General features: G+C 57.6%; 1 protein-coding gene across 1 annotated transcript; it reads left to right on the forward strand.

The window, feature by feature from the left end:
• The first annotated feature begins 2,479 nt into the window (after nucleotides 1-2,479).
• STAC2 (SH3 and cysteine rich domain 2) lies at nucleotides 2,480-17,483 on the forward strand. Its single transcript, XM_003809835.7, has 11 exons — nucleotides 2,480-2,614; nucleotides 9,851-10,157; nucleotides 10,859-10,956; nucleotides 11,129-11,219; nucleotides 12,803-12,915; nucleotides 13,010-13,082; nucleotides 13,172-13,242; nucleotides 13,703-13,800; nucleotides 14,468-14,519; nucleotides 14,894-15,031; nucleotides 15,630-17,483. The coding sequence occupies exons 1-11, from the start codon at nucleotides 2,525-2,527 to the stop codon at nucleotides 15,732-15,734; spliced, it is 1,236 nt and encodes a 411-aa protein (XP_003809883.3). The 5' UTR covers nucleotides 2,480-2,524; the 3' UTR covers nucleotides 15,735-17,483.
• The last annotated feature ends 2,667 nt before the right edge of the window (nucleotides 17,484-20,150 follow it).

The following is a 20,150-nucleotide window of genomic DNA, read 5'->3' on the forward strand; positions in this document are numbered from 1 at the left end:
ATAAGTGGAGGGCCTGATGTTGCTGTCTCAATGCTGCAAGCATCCCAGCATCTGAGCTGCCCAGAGAGGGAAGGCTGGACTGGCCTGGGCTGGGCAGGAGGGAGAAGGACAGTCCAGTGGGAGATGGGGGAGGGTTGGCCATGAACAGGCCTTTGGGGAGACTGATTTGATGGCGCTCAGGCTCCATCCCACCTTCCCCAGGAAATCTCGAAGTCAGAGCCCCTACAACCATGAACCCTCACTGTGCCCTTGTCCTACTTCTGCCACTGGCAAATAAATCTCTATTCCTGGACAGGGTAACCTGAGCAGGGCTCCAATGGTGAGCTCGTGCTTGGGAGGGCAGAGATCCTATGAATGGCTGTGTGCATGGGGGGAGGTGAGTAGCGGGTGGAGGTGTTCACCCCACCCCTCAACTTCCAGGCTAGCATGAGGGCCCCCTTCAGCACCTCAGGCCCCCCATGTGGCACCCCCCACCCACAATCTTACCACCCACAGCAGAGGAGGAGGGAGACTTAAACCCAGAAGTCTCTCCACCCACACCAGGGAAAGGTTCTCTCAGCCACCAGTGCATCTCCCTTTTCTTGGGCAGACCAAGAGAGGAAGCCAGATCTGCTGGTCAGAGCCAGAAGGGGCAGAAGGAAAGAGGGCTGGAGGTGAGGGAGGGGGACCTGAGAAAATGGGTCCCAGATAATCAACACGCATTAGAAGAGGTATCTTGGTCAGGTGTGGTGGTTCACACCTGTAATCCCAGCACTTTGGGAGGCTGAGGCAGGAGGGTCACTTGAGCCTAGGAGTTTAAGACTAGCCTGGGCAACATAGCGAGACTCCATCTCTACAAAAAATTTTAAAATTAGCTGGGTGCAGTAGCATGTGCCTGTGGTCCCAGCTACTTGGGAGGGTTGAGCCCAGGAGGTCCAGGCTACAGTGAGGTGTGATCAAGCCACTGCACTACAGCCTGGGCAATAGAGCAAGATCCTGTCTCCAAAAAAAAAAAAAAAGAAAGAAAGAAAGAAAGAAAAAAGAAGAAGAAGAGAAGGAGAAGAAGAAATATTGGAAATATCTTGAACGGGCGCAGTGGCTCACGCCTGTAATCCCAATACGTTGGGAGGCCAAAGTGAGAAGATCGCTTGAGCCCAGGAGTTGGAGATCATCCTGTGTAACATAGCAAGACTCTGTCTCTACCAATAAATTTTAAAAATTAGCCAGGCATGGTGGCGTATGCCTGTGGTCCCAGCAACTAGAGAGGCTGAGGTGGGAGGATTGCTTGAGCCTAGGAGTTTGAGACTGCAGTGAGTTATGATCGCACCACTGCACTCCAGCCTGGGTGAAAGAGTGAGACCCTGTCTCTAAATAAAAAAATAAAAAATAGAAGGTTATTGTGGAGAGAGGGGCACCTTGGATGGTGATGGTGGACCTCTTCCCCCACCTCTCCGTATTATCCCCTGATCTAACTCCAGTTGTGGTAGGATCTTTAGGAGGGGAGCGTGTCTCAGAGAAGTTTGGGGACTTTGGGTGTGAGGACTGAGCCCCCATCTCTGCTGAAGTTCAGACGCCAAGACTGGGAGGGGATAGAGTCATCCTGCTTTCCATCACAAGGAGGAATTGTCCGGCCTGGCCTTTGACACATACACCATAGTCCAGTTGTGTGTATATTTGGAGAGAGCCTTTTCAGGGTATAAAGTCATCCAATTAATGGCACAGATGGGTCCCCATTCTTCCTTCGCCAACCTCTGGCATCTATCAATCTTCACTCTTTGGAAGTCCTAACTTCGATCTCACTCTCCGCTATCTTGCTGCGGCCCCAACCTATTTCTATTCCCTGCAACCCATCCAGACGTTACTATGATCTCCCCAAGCTTCCCTCAACCTGGTCACGCCCCTCCATCCCGGGTTTTTCAGTGTGAAACTCCCTCCTCCGCTTCTTTCCCCGCCAAGCCCCGCCCCATCGTGTCGAGCCCCCCAAGACTCCGCCCAGTTCGCCCTCCTGGCCACCGAGGCAGCCAATAGCTGAGAGCCTGATTTGCAGGACTGCGCGGGGGAGCGGCGTAGGGCAGGGGGCGGGACCAGGCGACCTCCTAAATCAAAGTTGGGCGGCGAGGACTGGGCGGAGGGGCCGCCGGGTGCCGGGCTGGGGCCGGCGGGGGAGGGGAGGGGATGGGGGGCGGGCGCAGCGGACGGCGGAGCCGGCTGGACACAGACAGCTCCTTGGCTCCCTCCCTCGGCTCATCCCCGCGGCCCCACTTCCCTCCTCCCCGCGCTGCGAGCAGCATCCTCTGCAGACCCTCGGTCCTCGCGCCCGGGGTCGTCCCGCTCCTGAGGCTCAGCGTGGTGGCCTCCCCTCGCCCTCCACCCCGGCAACTTTCTCTGCCCGCTCCCGCGGGTTGGGGGCTGCCGTGCCGGGGGCTAACTGGGGGCAGCCTCTGGAGAAGGGCTTCAGAGTCCCGGAGACGCCCGCCACCCGCAGCCCGCCCGCGGTGGGCCTGCCGTCGGATCTCGGCACCCTCTCCTCCCCTCTCCCCGAACCATGACCGAGATGAGCGAGAAGGAGAACGAACCGGATGACGCGGCCACCCACAGCCCCCCAGGGACCGTCTCCGCCCTCCAGGAAACCAAGGTAACTTGGGGGGCGCGAGGCCTGTCAGCGCCCCTGGCCCGGGCGCCCTCTTCCCGGCGGGGTCCTCCTGTGGGCCCGGGCGTCCTAGGGTCGCGGTCGCGAGGCCCGCGTGACCACTGAGGCTCCGCGCCGCTCCCGGGGGTAGGAGTGGGTTGGCGACGAGGGGCCACAAGGAGCCCCCGATCACACCGGCACCGCACGCCCGCGCGCGCCTTCGCGACCTTCCAGGGAGGCGGCCACTGGTCTTCGTTGGAGAGATGGGCGCAGCGAGGCCGGAGGGCGCGCGTGGAGCGGTGCGGGCGGGGTACGCGCCCGGCTGTGCGTGCGAGGCGCACCCTCCAGCGGCCACCGGGTCCCAGTCCCGGGCTCAGTCCGCGCCTCTATCCTCGCTCGTGTCTCTGAATTTGTCTCTACAACCTGCGTGTCTGTGTCTTGGTGTCTCTGTGTGCGTCTCTCCCCGTCTCTCCCGGCGTCTCCGGGTGTTTATCTCCGCGTCTCAGGGCGTCTCTCCCTGCCCCTCCGCAGTCCCGCATTCCCCGCTCCTAGCCCTGTTGGGCTCGGGGACGCGAGGCCGCGGCCGGGGGTGCGCAGCTGCGGAGTCGGCGAGGGGGCCTGCAGCAGCGCCGGCCGTCGGTCACGGGCGAGGACGGGGGCCTGCGGTTGTGGCTCCAGACCAGAAAGACAGGCAGCCCCGCGCCCCACCACGGGAGCGGGACCAGAGGAGGGGGAGCAGGTAGAAGCAAAAAGAGAAGTCATCGTAATTAATGAATGTCATCATTAACCCTAATTATGGATGATTGTTACTCCTGAGGGAGTCACCATGAATAAATTACTCCCCGCGAAGGCAGGCGGAGCCCAGACTCCTGGCGCTGAAAGGGGTGTGGGGAGGCCGCCGCTCACACTCAGCACTCCCCCGACCTCTAATCCGTCTGCTCCCTTCCCAAGTTCTAGGTGCTGGCGACTGGCCCGCGAGAAGTTCTGTTTCTGCGGGATCAACCTGAGCGGGCCTGGGGTTGGGATAGAAAGGGCTGTGCCAAGGGCGCGCCCTGTCACCTCCCAGACTTCAGGCCAAGACCTCCTCCCTCCCCCTTCCCCCGGTATTTTGTTCCCATCCTGCTCCTGTTCTCCAGAGGCGAAAGGGGACAGTGAGGACCAGAAATGATGGGAGCCTGGGCTCCGGAGGCGTCCTGGGTTCGCTAGGCTTCTTTCCACTGTCCCCCTTCCTCCTTCGTCCATCTTGACCATCCCGCAGGAGCTGAGGTTAATTCAAGGTCAAGGTCATCAAGGGAGTGACCCGAGGAGGAGGCTGTAGGGTCAGGGTGGAGTCTGGCAGAGGCACCCCAGGGAGCCCCCATCCTGCACCAGGGGACCCAGCAGGTCTCCACATTCAAGTCTTCACATGCACACCTGACTCTCTCTTGCCCCCTTCTAAAAATGAGACTCTGGTCTGTGAGGCCAGAGCTGACTCCCCTTTAGAGAGCCAAGTCTCAGTCTCTCCTGGGAAAGGACTAAGATGTTTGGGTGGGGGGATATTGCTTGGAATATTTGTGACAACTTCTGTCAAGCAGAAGGTCTAGGAGCTGAACCTCCCCTGAGTTCCAATGCCCCTGATTTCGGTTGCCCTCTAGTCACCTGGGTAGACATACACAGTCCCCCTGCTTGCCTCCAGGGGCTTGGGGGCCTCCCAGGCCCTGCCCTGTTTCCCACACCAAGGCCTGTCCTCTCCAGCCTCCTCCTATGTGGGAGTGCTGGAAGGCGGGCAGGAGTGTGGGGTAGTGCTGCCTCAGTACTCCAGCAAGCTGCCTGCTCAGCTGTGTGGGGAGGGAAGGTCAAGGGCCGCAGGTCTGTACCTCTCCCTCTTCCCAGGCCAGGGACCCTCCAATGTTGTCACCTCTGGGTCTGAGCTTGGAGATTCAAGGAGTAGGGGAGGGGAGGGGTTACACTCCTGATCCGGCCCTTCTGTGTCAGGCCAGCTGGAGCCCCGGCCCTCCGCCCCTCCCCTATACATCACTCTTGTGAAGGATTCTGCACTAACACAGACTGGGCTGTGGGTTGGGTCGGGTGTATTCAGCAGGGCAGAGGTGGGCAGAGAGAGAACTCAGGACCCCTGCTAGCCTCCTTCCATCCTGCACCTCAACCTGGCCCAAAGAAGCTCCTGTCTCCAGACTGTGGGTGGAGATGGAAAAGAGTACAGTTGGGTGCCGCCCACCCAGCTCAGCGTGAGGCAGGTACAACAGAGGGGGCCAATGCCCTTCAGGCAGTGATGCCAACATTCCAGGCTTATTCATCAGTGTTGGTGCCCCCTGGGAATCACTGGCCAGCCTCCTGCTTGCCCCCAGGCTGAATCAGCCCTGCACCCAAGCCACCCAGCAACCTTCCTAGCGAGTCCTCCTCCTCTCTTGGTCTCCTTCCCTTCTTATCACATAGGGCCTGCCCATCACCCTTTGTTGCCACCCCTGGGAGGACCACCCCATGCCATCTCTGCTGTGAGTCAGCTTGTGCCACGTCTGCCACCACCCACTGCCAGATGCCTCATGCCCTTTCAGGAGACGCCGTGGGGAATTGAGGAAATAAGGGGCCGTCCAGGATATGGGGAGGTGGGGAGGAAACAGGCAGGCCAGGCCCTGTCTCTGGGAGGGGATTCAGAAGAACAGACTTTGTGGTCCAGGCTCCTAGCCGGACAAACTCTGGATGCGTTGGGAGGGAAGAGTGACCAGGCAGGCCCACTTGCCAAGGTACATGGCAGCTTCTCCCCATGCCAGAGAATGGGTCCCAGGGAAGTGAGGGCACCAAAAGTATAGTGGGGAGAAGAGATGGGCAAAGGTCCTCTCCAGGAATGAGGAGCCCCAGGAGCCGGAATACCTGGCCTGACTGAGCCAAAATGTGGTTTGGGTAGCCAAGCCCGATGTCTCTGAAGTGGTCAGGCATCAAGTCATTTGGCAGAGATGCCCCAACCCAGACCTGTAGCCACAGTCTGATCTCTGCCAGCCACCCCAGGTAGCATGTCATTCCTTCTCGCTTCTCCACCCCCCTGGGATCTGGGGCCCACAGCCAAGCCAGGGAGTCGGCCGGCAGAGTCGGGGCTGCCCTGGTACCCGGGAACATTCTGTTCCAGAGGCCTCCGGTACCCAGCAGAGGTGGCTCTTGGCACTGAGACCAAGGGGTACCAGGAAAGGACACAGCCTGGAGGGTAGGGAGACTTGGAACCTCCTCCTATGAGGATTACTATGGAAACAAGGGCCTGGGGATGGGGGGAACATGACTGATGATGTCTTCAAATATTTGAAGGGCTGAAGTGTATGAGAGGGAGTAGCCCTTTCTGGAGCCAAGGGAGAAAGAAGGGCTGATAGGCGAAAATCCCAGGGAGGCAGGTTTCAGCTCTATATAGGGAAGCACTTTCCAGCGATTGGAGCTGCCCAAAGATGGAATGACTGTCCCAAGAGACTGCTTGCTTCCCATCACAAGAGGTGACCAACTCTTGAGACGGGATGTGGCCAGGCCATCGCAGGGTGATGAGTTGGGGACTGCTCTAGGTGGCCAGTCTTCCAGGTCCCTTCTCACCCTAAACTCTCTGATTGACCTTGTGGACAAGCCCCTGGCCCAGCTGAGAGGTGAGGGTGATGGCCCAGGCAGGGCCCAGCTGAGAGGCAAGGGTGAGGCCCAGGCAGGGCCCAGCTGAGAGGTGAGGGTGAGGCCCATGCAGGGCTCAGCACAGCAGGATGCTCCTGGTGCTTTGGGCTCAGCAGCCGAAGCCGCTGGTTCAAGTCCTGGCTCTGCTGTTTACCAGCTGAGGACTCCTGGGTGAGTGATTTAACCCTTATAAGCCTCAGTTCCTCATCTGAAAAGTGGGACAGTAATTATCACTACTTCCAAGGGCAGCATCAGGATTAATGAGATGCTGCATATAAAGTGCTAGCTCAATTCCAATGTTCTGACCATGACAGCCCCTCAGAGATGTAAGTTTCTGGGGATATTTGGACCTAGAGCCTTTTATTGGTTAGAGAGTGTCCAGTCTTGGCCAGGCGCGGTGGCTGATGCCTGTAATCCCAGCACTTTGGGAGGCCAAGGCGGGCAGATCATGAGGTCAGGAGTTCGAGACCAGCCTGGCCAATACGGTGAAGCCCCATCTCTACTAAAAAAAATACAAAAAATTAGCCAGGTGTGGTGACAGGCGCCTGTAATCCCATCTACTTGGGAGGCTGAGGCAGGAGAATCGCTTGAACCTGGGAGGTGGAGGTTACAGTGAGCTGAGACCGTGCCACTGCACTCCAGCCTGGGCAACAAAGCAAGACTCCATCTCAAAAAAATAAAAACAATAGGGCAGGCATGGTGGCTCACGCCTGTAATCCTAGCACTTTGGGAGGCCGAGACAGGCGGATCACGAGGTCAGGAGATCGAGACCATCCTGCCTAACACGATGAAACCCCGTCTCTACTAAAAATACAAAAAATTAGCCAGGCGTGGTGGCGGGCGCCTGTAGTCCTAGCTACTCGGGAGGCTGAGGCAGGAGAATGGCGTGTACCCGGGAGGCGGAGCTTGCAGTGAGCCAAGATTGCACCACTGCACTCCAGCCTGGGCGACAGAGTGAAACTCCGTCTCAAAATAAGTAAATAAATAAGTAAAATAAAAAATAAAAATGATAGGCCGGGTGCAGTGGCTCACGCCTGTAATCCCAGCACTTTGGGAGGCCGAGGCGGGCAAATCACGAGGTCAGGAGATCAAGACCATCATGGCTAACACAGTGAAACCCCGCCTCTATTAAAAATACAAAATTAGCCGGGCATGGTGGCAGGAGCCTGTAGTCCCAGCTACTCGGGAGGCTGAGGCAGGAGAATCACTTGAACCCAGGAGGTGGAGGTTGCAGTGAGCTGAGATCGCGCCACTGCACTCCAGCCTGGGTGACAGAGTGAGACTCCATCAAAAAAAAAAAAGAGTATCTAGGCCTCCCTCTTGGATGTGGGGAAACTGAGGCTCAGAGAGAAGAAGTGGGGTGATTTGCCTTCAGGCAGTAGGTTTAGTTTTGCCCCCAGCCCCAGCACATCCTCCGGCGACCCTGTGTGCTCCATGCCTGAGGTCCCTGGACAGAACAGTGGACGGTTCACCTGCCTCTTGGGGCCCATCCAAGCCCCCAGAGCCACACTTGGTCCTGGCTGGCCCAGAGCCTGACCTGGGCTGAGTTTTGTGTTCTCATTAATTGTCTCTCCAGCCTTCTACCTATGCTCCAAGGCCCAGGCATCTGGGGCCTGGGGCCTTGCTTCTCATAGATACACAAAGAAGCCCACAGTGCTATCCAGGAAGCTGGGTTTGGAAGGCACTGAGCCCTTCAGTGTGCCAGACACCCCAGGGCTTTGGCCTCCCAGCTGGCACACCAGAGCCTGCCTTGTGCCCAAACATCCCCTCTGCTTCCCCCTCTGTCTTGCTGCCTGCTGGCCTCCCGGAGGCTGGTGGGGCCACCACTTCCATCCCCTTGGCAGGGTGGCCAGGCAGGCAGCCATGGCACATAGGCTACCCAGTGTGCCAGCTGGGAACCCTGGCCAATCCCTCTGCCTGGAGCCAGGCTGCTGGCCCCTGTTTCTGTCTCTAATAGAAAGGAGTGGGCAGGGGTAAGCCGCCTCTCAACGGGAAGGGAGACGGCCAAGGCTCTGGGTCAAGAGGTTTCCAGACCTCTCTCTGGGAAGACTCAGTAGGGTGTGTTTGAATGAGAGGTGGAAATAGCTCTGGCCTCACCGCAGAATCGACCCTGCCCTCCAGAATGTAGGCTTCAAGGAGAGTCCAGCCGCTGGCTCATGTATTCACCAAAGGCTGCTGATTGAGCACCTACTATGTGTTGAGAGCCTGCGTGGGGATTTGAAGCCAGCAACTGTGTCCGTCCCCAAGGGGCTCACAATCTCCTGGGGGAGTGAGAAATAAATAACAAGCATCACCCGAGTGGAGCTGTGGTGGAAGTTGGGCTGGATGCAGTGGACACCAGAGGAGGGAGTGGGTCATGAGACAGAATTCCTGCAGAAGAGAGTTCCTGGAGGAGGAAGGACCAGTGGAAGCACATTGGCAGGATAAAGAGGGTATGAACTGAGTGAGGCAGAGAAGAGGACAAACATGTCAAAAGCTCAGAGGCATAAAAGCATGGATGAGTTTGAGAATTGAGGATTCTCAATTCTCAATGAATTGAGAAATGAGTTTCTGGGCTGCAAAGGCACAGGTTGGAAGGACAGGTTTGACCAAGTTGCAAGGAGAGTCTCGTGGCTGGGGCGAGAGCCTTGGACGGTGTCCCGAGGAGTTAGGAAGGGTTTTTAGCAGGGTCAGGCATCACCTCCGCAACAGCTGTATGGAGGACAGGTGGAAGCAGGGGGCTGGAGGGGAGGCTGTGGCCTTGAAGCAGACTGGGGCATCAGGGCCTGAACTAAGGGCTGTGAGGTGACGAGTCAATGGGAGGGAGGGGAGGGCTAGAGAGACTTTCTGGCGGGGAGAATCAGTCCCAAGGATGAGGGTCCAGGACGACCACTCCTCACCCCCGACCAGCCTGTTCCAGAACACAGGTGGATACTACGTTGCCCAGGCTAGTCTCCAACTGCTTGGCTCAAGCGATTCCCTCCCACCTCAGCCTCTCAGAGTGCTGAGATTATAGGCAGAAGCCACCATATCGTGCCTATTTTTTTTTTTCTAAACTTGAGTAAATGGTACACCCATACAACAAAATACTTTATAGCCATAAAAAAGAATGATGAATCTATTTATGTATGGGTATGGAATGATTTCCAAGATTTACTGTTTATGAAAAAAAGCAAGGCACAGGAAATATAGTATACTACCATTTCTTCAAAGAAAAATGGAATTAAACCACTTAAACTTGTTTCTATCCAATTTCACATAAAAGTCTAGATTTCTTTTGAAAAACTAGAAAACCTGGCAACAGCCTCAATTGGCTTGAGGAGACCTGCAGCCACTCCCTGGCCATCCAGTTTGCCACAGTCCCCACTGCTCTTGATTGCTGCCCACCTGGCCAGAACTCCTTTCTCCATGGAGGTCACCCACCTGGCTTTTGTGGCACCTGAGATTGCGAAGTGTCGTCGGGACCTGGGGAGCCTCTCTCTTGCTGTTTCATTTCGCTCTGGCCCTCAGCCCCCACGCTGCTGCTGCTGCTGCTGCCGCCCCTACCGCCAGAGACACCCTGAAGGGAAGCCCGCCCTGGCCAGCCCCCTCTAGGCTCCCACTCACAGCTCCCTCTTTTTCTCCCAGCTCCAGCGATTCAAGCGCTCCCTCTCCCTCAAGACCATCCTCCGAAGTAAGAGCTTGGAGAACTTCTTCCTTCGCTCGGGCTCTGAGCTCAAGTGCCCCACCGAGGTGCTGCTGACACCCCCAACCCCACTGCCCCCTCCCTCCCCACCACCCACAGCCTCGGACAGGGGCCTGGCTACCCCCTCCCCCTCCCCATGCCCAGTCCCACGCCCCCTGGCAGCGCTCAAACCAGTGAGGCTGCACAGCTTCCAGGAACATGTCTTCAAGCGAGCTAGCCCTTGTGAGCTGTGCCACCAGCTCATCGTAGGTAGGTGCCTGGGCACTGAGGCGGCCACGGGGAGGGGCCAGCATGGGTACTGGGGAGTGGGCCCATGTTGTGCCCAATATTATTGGGCTCTTGCTGTTCAGGAGCCCCAATACTAATTGTGCCTCTGTGCCTCTTTTTTTTTTTTGAGACAGAGTCTTGCTCTGTCTCCCAGACTGGAGTGCAGTGATGCAATCTTGGTTCACTGCAACCTCCACTTCCCTGGCTCAAGGGATCCTCCTGCCTCAGCCTCTGTAGCAGCTGGGACTGCAGGCACACACTACCATGCCCAGCTAATTTTAAAATATTTTTTGTAGAGATGGGGTTTTGCCATGTTGCTCAGGCTGGTCAAACCCTGGGCTCAAGCAATCCATCCACCTCAGCCTCCCAAAGTGCTGGGATTACAGATGTGAGCCATTGCACCCACCCCCAACTGTGCCTCTTACCCAAGGCAGAGAGAGGAGCACCACCAAGGGTGGGGGTATACTCAGTGTCACTGCCTCAGTGTTTACTAACACTGCCGTGTTTACTAACGACTCTGGCTTCCGTGCTCCCTCATACCCTGACTGTGTGAGGGGTAGGTGCTGGGCCTCAAGGCTGGCATGAGAATGCCCAACCCCTGCTCTCCTCATCCCCTAATGTGCCCCTCCTTTGCCCGTTGCCCACGGGGGTGTCCTCAATTGCTGAACCCAAATTCTTCCTAGGAAACTCCAAACAGGGCTTGCGATGTAAGACGTGCAAAGTCAGCGTCCACCTCTGGTGCTCTGAGGAGATCTCCCACCAGCAATGCCCAGGCAAGACGGTGAGCGGGGACCCAGGCAGAGATGGCCAGCTGAGTGCTGCCAGTACTGTCACATGGGGGAATGAGTATCCCTCAGGGCTGCTCCTTCCTGTGGGGTGGGCCCTGGGCTTGGGAAGGACCAAGTTCTCCATAGGCCATGACCTCAAAACCTCTCTGCCCTCTCTTGCCATAGTCCACCTCCTTCCGCCGCAACTTCAGTTCCCCTCTCCTGGTGCATGAGCCGCCACCAGTCTGTGCCACAAGCAAAGAGTCCCCACCCACTGGTGAGTGCCCCCCCTGGCCGCAGTCCCTGCTCCCACTGTGGTGTGATGAGAAATCGACATCCCTGACCAGCCTGGCCAACACAGTGAAACCCCGTCTCTCAATTGCTTGAACCCAGGAGGTGGAGGTTGCGGTGAGCCAAGATCACGCCACTGCACTCCAGCCTGGGCTACAGAGCCAGACTCCATCTCAAAAAAAAAAAGAAAGAAATCAACATTTCTGAGATGGGTACCTGAGTCACACTGGCACAGACAGTTCCTACCATTTCCCTTCTCTGGATGTTCCTGTCCTGAATTTGGGGTTCATTCATTCATTCACTCATCATTCCTTCAACAAGCACTTTATTAAGCACATACTAAGTGCCAGGCACAGTGCTGGACTCTGAGACACAGTAGTGAAGAAGGTGGAATTTATTGTCTGGTAAAGGAGATAGGACTGAAATGGACAGTCATGCAAATCATCAATCAATCACCATCAGCATGAGCGCCTTAAGTGGGGAAGATAAGGAATAGAGCATAGAATGTGTGCTGAAAGCTGGGTGTGGTGGCTCATACCTGTAATCCCAGCTACTTGGGAGGCTGAGGCAGGAGGATTGCTTGAGCCCAGGAGTTGGAGTCCAGCCTGGGCAACATGGTGAGACCCTGTCTCTAAATTAAGAGAAAAGAAAAAGCTCGCTGTCTTCATCTGCAAAATCAGGGAAGACTTCCCAGAGATGTGAAGGATGAGGCATGAGGGGTTCATCCATTTAGGATCTGGAAAGACTGGTGTGGGGCAGAGGGAAGCCTGAGAAAGGAAGGACAGGGAGTTAAAGAAAGGGCAAAGTGCCAAGTGTGGTGGCTCACGCCTGTAATCTCAGCACTTTGGGAGACCGAGGCGGGCGGATCACAGTGTCAGGAGTTTGAGACAAGCCTGACCAACATGGTGAAACCCCGTCTCTACTAAAAATACAAAAAAATTAGCTGGGTGTGGTGTCAGGCTCCTGTAATCCCAGCTGAGGCAGGAGAATTGCTTGAACCCAGGAGGCGGAGGTTGCAGTAAGCCAAGATCGTGCCATTGCACTCCAGCCTGGGCGGCAGAGCGAGACTCCATCTCGAAAAAAAAAAAGAAAAAACGAGACCATGGGTACGAGGCCTTGGGGTCCATTTTAGGGTAGCCTTTTGGACTTTCTTCTAAGGGCAATTTGTGTGTTTCTACAAAAGCTTTCTGGCTGCTGTGTGGATTGGCAGGGCTAGAGTGGAAGCAGGGAGACCAATTGAAAGGCCATGACAGTTGCCAAGAGAGTGTGGTGATGTGAATTAGACTGCTAGCAGTGGTGATGGAGACATGTGGATAGGTTGTAGGGATGCTAGGAGGGAGGACTAGGTGGCAGAGTGGCTGTGGGCAGTGAGGAGAGTGAGGAGTCAAGGATGCTCCAAGTTTCTGCATGGGCACCATGGGAGGACCCAGAGCCATCTCTGGGATGAGGAAGACCTGGGAGGGACAGGTGAGGGGGCAGCTGGGAAGCTCAGCCTGGGGCATGCTGAGCCGGGACTAGAGATGCAGGGCTTTGGGGCAGAGCCAGGCCTTGAGGGTGGATAATCTGCAGGGGACAGTGGGAAGGTGGACCCTGTCTACGAGACCCTGCGCTATGGCACCTCCCTGGCACTGATGAACCGCTCCAGTTTCAGCAGCACCTCTGAGTCCCCGACAAGGAGCCTGGTATGGTGGGCAAAAAGGGGGGGTCTTTTGGGGTGGGGTGTCTGAGCATGACAGTGGGCTTGGGGGCTGAGCCCTCTCCTCTCTCTGTCCCTAGAGTGAGCGGGATGAGCTGACCGAGGATGGGGAAGGCAGCATCCGCAGCTCTGAGGAGGGGCCTGGTGACAGTGGTGAGTGGTGGTGGGCATCAGGGGCAGGAATGGGGTACAATGGAGGGTGCTCCCTGCTGCCTCTCACCCTTTCCCTCTCCTGCCCCTAGCATCTCCGGTATTCACAGCCCCAGCAGAGAGTGAAGGGCCAGGACCAGAGGAGAAGAGTCCTGGACAGCAGGTGAGCCTGTACTGGCATTGGCCTGGAAGGTCAGGGTGGGAAGCGGGTGTAATTTCTCCTTGCCATTGATTCATAGGGGGGCAAGAGCATGGTGCGTGGGGATTCACTGCTTCCTCACTTCTCCTCAGGGATGGGCAATGCCAGGATGAGAGGGCATGGGAGGCAGAAGGAGTTACCCTCCCACCCCCAGCCCACTGCCCATTGCACCCATTTCTGCTCTCCCAATGGCAGGCAGCCCCAGGGTACAGCAGGCAGAAGGGGGCTCCCCTCTCCATGCCCGTCCCAGTGCCCTTTGGGGTGGGTGAGCATAGCATGTATGAGGGTCTCACTTCTCCCTGCCGTTGACCCAGGACTCACTGTGTCCCCTCACAGCCCCCAGGGTAGCACACTCAGAGCGAGTGGAGAGTGGGGGGAGTGAGGGTGCTGCTTTCCGGTCACCGACCCAGAGATTCTCCCGCAGCCCCCCAAAGCCACCCTGCGGAAGGATGTGGGGCCCATGTACTCCTACGTTGCACTCTACAAGTTTCTGCCCCAGGAGAACAATGATCTGGCTCTGCAGTAAGTCCTCTTTGTGACCTGGCCCCGCTGGGCAGCTCTGCACTCCCAGACCTTGGAGCACAGTGTGAGGGGGGCCTTCAGGAACCTTCTTGCATGCTTGAGGCTGCTGAGCCCAGACAGGAGCTGGAACTGCCCAGGGTCTAAGAGTGACTCATGCTAATGTCGTGTCTCCCGCCCTCTGACTGGGCTGCCCAGCGAGTGCCTGCTGTACCTGTGGTCACATGGTGTCCTCTGAGGGCATCAAGAATCCTCTCCCAGCGGGGCGCAGTGGCTCACCCTTGTAATCCCAGCACTTTGGGAAGCTGAGGCTGGCAGATCACTGGAGGTCAGGAGTTCGAGACCAGCCTGGCCAACATAGTGAAACCCCATCTGTACTAAAAATACAAAAATCAGCCAGGCATGGTGGCAGGTGCCTGTAATCCCAGTTACTCGGGAGGCTGAGGCAGGAGAACGGCTTGAACCCAGGAGGTGGAGGTTGCAGTGAGCCAAGATCGTGCCTCTGCACTCCAGCCTGGGTGACAGAGTGAGAGCCTATCTTAAAAAAAAAAAAAAAGAATCCTCTCTCCCAGCTGAGGACTGCAGTGTCCCCCAGGTGCCCAGGGGCTGCTAGGATGGGGAGGGGCACTACTCCCTGCTCCATATGCGACCCTAGCTCTGTCCTCCCCAGGCCTGGAGATCGGATCATGCTGGTGGATGACTCTAACGAGGACTGGTGGAAGGTGACTTGGCAGGGTGGGGAGTGGAGGGACACTGGTAGGCACCCCAGCAGCCCCCACCCCCAATGGGCACTGCCCCCACCTTCTCTCCAGGCCCCAAAGACAACCTCTCCTCCAACCACTGGTCCCAGCCAAAACTAGGACCAACCCTTGGGACGCCCTCTCAGTTTTGACTCTCCTTGCCTCAGCTTTGTCCCTCTGCTCACCTTATGCTATTCCTGACCCAGAAGCCACCTGGCTGGGGGCTGGAATCCGGAGAGCCCTAGATCTGGAGGATGATGGCATTGGTGCTGAGTGGGAACCGGGTCTGGAGAAAGCAGTGGTGGGCAGCAGGGGTGGGGTGTGGCGCGGGTGCTCATTGCCAATCTCATCCCCAGGGCAAGATCGGCGACCGGGTTGGCTTCTTCCCAGCTAATTTTGTGCAACGGGTGAGGCCAGGCGAGAATGTTTGGCGCTGCTGCCAACCCTTCTCCGGGAACAAGGAACAGGGTTACATGAGCCTCAAGGAGAACCAGGTGAGTGTCTGAGGCCCAGCCCAGGCCCTATGGCGGAGGGAGGGAGTGGGCGGGGGAGACAGGCTGCGGTGTGGGGGTAAATGCTCTGCAGGAGGAGGCTGATCTTGGCAGTTGAGGGGAAAGCGGGTTAGAAAGAAAGGGTTGCAGGGCCCTCCTACCAGCCCCTGCTGGGGAATTTGGGCTGGTGACCAACAGAGACAGGAGACTGAATGACATTAGAGGGAGCTTGGGTTAGCGCAGGAGCACTGGATTCAGAGTCTAAAGCTCAGGTTTGAATGCTAGCTCTGGCTTTTTGTGTAATTTGAGGCAAGTCCTTTTCCCTCCACCTCCTCTGTGATGGGGGTGAGGCAGGGCAGTACAGCGGCTAATCCCCAAGGTCAGCCCTGAAGCGCTGCTGGGTGTCTGCTGACGTGCTGGTCTTGCTGCTGAGGCCTCTACACTCCTGGGATCTGGTCCCATCACTCCAGCAAAGGGCTCCATCCACATCTGACACTGATCCCATCATCCCCCAGGGTGGGTCCCCTGGGGGCCATGGGCAGGACTCAGGGCCAGGGCTGCAGGCCATGCCAGGCCTCAGCTCCATGTCTCTCTGGCTCAGATCTGCGTGGGCGTGGGCAGAAGCAAGGATGCTGACGGCTTCATCCGCGTCAGCAGTGGCAAGAAGCGGGGCCTGGTGCCAGTCGACGCCCTGACTGAGATCTGAGAGGAGCCAAGGGAACCCAGATGCCACCCTTGCCCATGCCTGGACCTTGCTTCTGGCCAGGGAGGGGATCAGGCCCCCTTGTCCACTCCATACCCTTCCTCCCTCTGTCCCTCTCCTAGGTGCCACTTACCGTGGCTTAGGAGCCTTTTGTACTGAGGAAGATTTTATTTCTTGGGTGGGGTGCCCTGAGTGGGTTGATCCTCTGGGACTTGGCGGGGATGGGGTGGGGTGGGAGGGAATGAGGAAGCTACAGGTAGGTCCGCCCAACGCCCAGGCACCCCAGTCTACTTGCTGGGCTGAGTCCAGCCCTGGGGAAGATTCCTGGGGAATTTATTTGCTGCTTCTCCCAGCCTTCCCCTGCCCACACCACCTGCGCATGCCTGGCACACCCCTCTCCCCACAGAGCCTCTGCTTGGGTCTATGTGTGTGTGACTGTGCATCTGCTCCTTTGCAAGTGGGGTCTTGGGAGCAGGCCTTTTTGTGTCCTCGGCCCTCCACCCTTGGTGGGGAGGGGACCCAGGACCATAGGAAGGTCCTGAGTCCACCTCCTGGTCTCCACCTCTGTCATTCCGTCAATTCTCAGGAAAGTTTTGCAGGAATCTCTCCCGTTACTTGAAACCTGGGCAGACAGATGAGGGGAAGGCTGAGGTCCCTGGAAGGTGTAACAAATCAGAGACTATCTGTTCAAGTAGAAAACCCAAGAGCTGGCCAGGTGTGGTGGCTCACGCCTGTAATCCCAGCACTTTGGGAGGCTGAGGTGGGCAGATCACCTGAGGTCAGGAGTTCAAGACCAGCCTGGCCAACATGGTGAAACCCCGTCTCTACTAAAAGTACGAAACTTAGCCAGGCATGATGGGGGTCTGCCTGTAATGCCAGCTACTCCAGAGGCTGAGGCAAGAGAATCATTTGAACCCGGGAGGCGGAGGTTTCAGTGAGCCGAGATTGCACCATTGCACCCCAGCCTGGGCAACAGAGCGAGACTCCGTCTCAAAAAAAAAAAAAAAAAAGAAAGAAAAGAAAACCCAAGAGCTGCCTGGACACACGGAAACCCAACTGAGAACAAAATCCTGGCCCGTGCTTGGTCAAAGCAAACCCATTTCACTGTCAGGACCCCCGGTCACACAGGAACCACCCGCCAGGGGAGCCTGTGACTGTCAGTTCCTGTCCCAGGCTTTGCCCGGCCGCCCCAGGAACCCAACCCTCTGGGCTGACCTTTCTCCTGCTTCTCTCCAGGCTCTGCAGGGGACAGGGCAGGTGCTGCAGGAGTCCCTTTGCTGGCTTTATCTGCTCCCTTGTTCTGGACACAGAGCCCTGGGAAAAAGAGGGGGTGGAAGACAGACAAGGAAGGTGGAACGTTCTGTTTTGGCCACCAGGAAATGGGGTGGGGTGGGCATACACAGAGAGGACCCCTCTCTTAATACAGCTGCTTTTCTCGGTGCCAACCTCCCTCCCCCAAGCTCAGATCCTCCTCTTATGCCCTTGATTGTGCCAGCCCATGCCACCCCCATCCTGGGCACAGTAACACCCTCCCATGCAGTGGGAGAAACACAGACCCTCGTACCCAAAGGCCCCTGCCCCACTTCTCCCCCACAAAGCGGGGTCTCAAGCCACACTGCCCTGTTTGCTGCCATGAGGCCCTCCCCAGCAATATCCCAGGGGCGGGCCCAATGCCCACTGTACATGAGGCTGCATGATGGGTCTGGGGCCTTGCTGATTCCCCAGACCCCTAATTAAATGTCTCTTGTCCCAGCCCATCTGCTCTGTGTCTCTCACTGGGACAGAGGAAGGAAAGGGGCAGGGAAGTGGGGAGTGGGGTCTGGGGATGCTGAGAGGGGCAAGGCTGAGGGTGGAAAAATTCCTCCGTCTCTGAAAGGAGGGGTGCTGGGCAGGCGGCAACATGGCAGGGGTCCCAGGCCTCATCCCTTTCCTCCAGCAGCCCGAGGAGGGTGGGGTCTGAGGAAAGTGGGAGGAGGTCTGGGGACGCTGGAGGGAAACGGCTTGGGGCTGCGGTCACTTTCCGCCTCCATGTGCACCTGAGTCGCGCAGGGGCGGACATGCTCCTGCGCGCCAGGGCCGTCGAGACCGATCTTGCCCACCCAGAGGTGCCCTCCGAGACCGGGCGTGCCGGGGGTCTGGGAGGGCTCAGTACCCATCCGAGGTCAGCCTCGCCCCCGCAGTCCCCCAAGCCGGAGACAGAAACGCTGGCGGCGGGGACAGTCGTGGTTCGTGGGGCCCCGGGATGACTCAGTCGCCCCTGTCATCGGAGCCCAGCATGGAGGGGCCGCACCCCTCCCGCCGCCGCGCTCGCCGCCCACCGCTCTGGCAGAGCTGCCTCCTTCCCCTCCGCCTGCCCAGCAGCGTCATCGCCACGGCGAGCACGTCCTGTGCTATTTATAGGCGGAGGGGAGCGGGGCGCCAAGGAGAGGCGGGCTGCGGGGGTGCTGGGGCACTGCTGGCGCTGCCCGGATGCAGAGTGGGGGCTGCCTTTCCTGATGAGCGCCCCCTCCTCCACCGGTTCCGGTTTACAGCCCCCGCCCCCTGAGCCAGGTAGGCCAGGTGGGCCCAGACCTTGGGTCCCCTCCTTGAGCTTTCTTTGGGCTCCTTGACTTGAGGAAGGCCCTGGAGGTTGGGGGTCGAGAGAGCCGGGAAAGGAGGGTGACCCTCCCCCTCCTAGGATCCCCAGCCCTGGGAGTGGAAGAAGGGGTCACAAGACCAGTGTGAATGCTTAAAGAGAGGGAACTCATAAATAGGCACCTACTGTGCCCAGGGAACCGTGCCAGGAACTTGATGTTACTTAATCCTTTCCAGGATCTTGTGAGGCGAGTGGGGGTGTCCTCCTCTCACAGGGAAGAACTGAGGCACAGCCAGGTTAGGTGGCTTATCTAAGGTCACACAGATTACCCAGCTCAACACTGCCCTCTTTATACATGGGGAAACTGAGGCCTGGAGTGGGCTAATGACTTGTCCAGGGTCACACAGCAAATGAGTGATCAAGCCAGTCTTGGAAACCGCGGCTTTTTCTTCTCCTTTCAGCTCTTTCCCTCCCCTGCCCTGGCTTCCTCAATGCCTTAAACTAACAAAATGGAGACAGAGACACCCTGAGACGCTGGGCCAGAGGCTCCAGGGATCAAGAGCCTGAGAGCCTTGCAGCCACGCCTTATGCACACCCAGCCGTGTGTCTGCCACCAGCCGGCAGCTGGCCTGGACGCCCATCCCCCTCCAGCCTATTTGCCGCACTGCTGAGCACAGCAGCTTTTTTGGGTGGCTGAACCCCATGCAGCATGCTCACAGCCTAGGGCCTGGGAACAGTTGGTGCCCCACTGTAGGCTTTGCCCTCCTCTGTGACCACTCTGGGGGTGGACGGACCAGCAACACTACTGGCCTGGGGCAAAGGATGCCTAGGAAGCTACTGGTGATCCCAAATCCCACCATTTGGCTCTGTTGTCTCTGACCCACATGTGCCCTTCATGCCCCCCTACACAGAAGCTGAGCTTCACCTGGCTTGTACTGTGTGGGATGAAGGTTCCCTGGACTTCAGGGAGATGCAGAAAGAGGAGGGAGTCTGGAGAGATGGATGCTGGAGGTGGGGAGAAGAGAGAATGAGCCCCTCGGTGCAACCCTACTCATTTTGCCAGCACTGCTTCCTTTGGCCCCTTCAACCTTCTTCACCCCCATTCTTACCCCCTGTCCACCCAATGCCTGGGCAGGTGGGGGCACCTGCTGAGGAGTGCAAGGAAGGCAGCCTCAGCCTCCCTGTGCTTTGCAGGAAGCCAGCCTAGGTTAGCCCTGCCGTAGCCTCAGAGGCAGTACTGGAAGGAGGCCAGGCCCCTCTGTACCCTCTTCTCCAGCTCACAGCCCTGCAGTAGCAGCTGTGCTCAGTGCCTCTGCTGCACCCCAATCTGAATCACACCCTCCCACGTTGGGAGACTGCAGCCTAGGAATCAGAGTCAGGCGCCAGTGTTCGTGCAGCACTGAGGTTCTGCACACCCCACTTGTGTCTGCCACCAGCCAGTAGCCAGCCTAGCCCTCCCACCCCCGGCCTGTTTGCCGCACTGCTGAGCACAGCAGAAGAGTCACTGGCTCCTCTGGGTCTCTGTTTCCTCCTCTAGAAAATCAAGCATTGGGTTTGCTCAGGGATTCTTTACGTGGTAAGGGTGTGGGTCACGAGCTCCTTGAAAGGGTGTGGAATTATATGATAGGGACACTTGTATGCTCTTGAAAGAAAAAACATTTTTTTTTACAATTTTTTTTTTTTTTTTCCCTGAGATGGAGTCTCTGTCACCCAGGCTGGAGTGCAGTGGCTCAATCTCGGCTCACTGCAACCTTTGCCTCCTGGGTTCAAGTGATTCTCCTGCCTCAGCCTCCCGAATACCTGCAATTACAGGCGCGTGCCACCACGCCTGGCTAATTTTTGTA

The sequence above is a fragment of the Pan paniscus genome, chromosome 19, assembly GCF_029289425.2.
Source record: "Pan paniscus chromosome 19, NHGRI_mPanPan1-v2.0_pri, whole genome shotgun sequence".
In the NCBI taxonomy this organism is placed as follows: Eukaryota; Metazoa; Chordata; class Mammalia; order Primates; family Hominidae; genus Pan; species Pan paniscus.

Coding starts and splice junctions, on each gene's coding strand:
- STAC2 (XM_003809835.7), top strand. CDS start 2,525: ATGACCGAGATGAGCGAGAAGGAGAACGAACCGGATGACGCGGCCACC. Junction 13,243..13,702: donor AGAAGAGTCCTGGACAGCAG/GTGAGCCTGTAC, acceptor ATTCTCCCGCAG/CCCCCCAAAGCCACCCTGCG. Junction 14,520..14,893: donor CTAACGAGGACTGGTGGAAG/GTGACTTGGCAG, acceptor TCTCATCCCCAG/GGCAAGATCGGCGACCGGGT.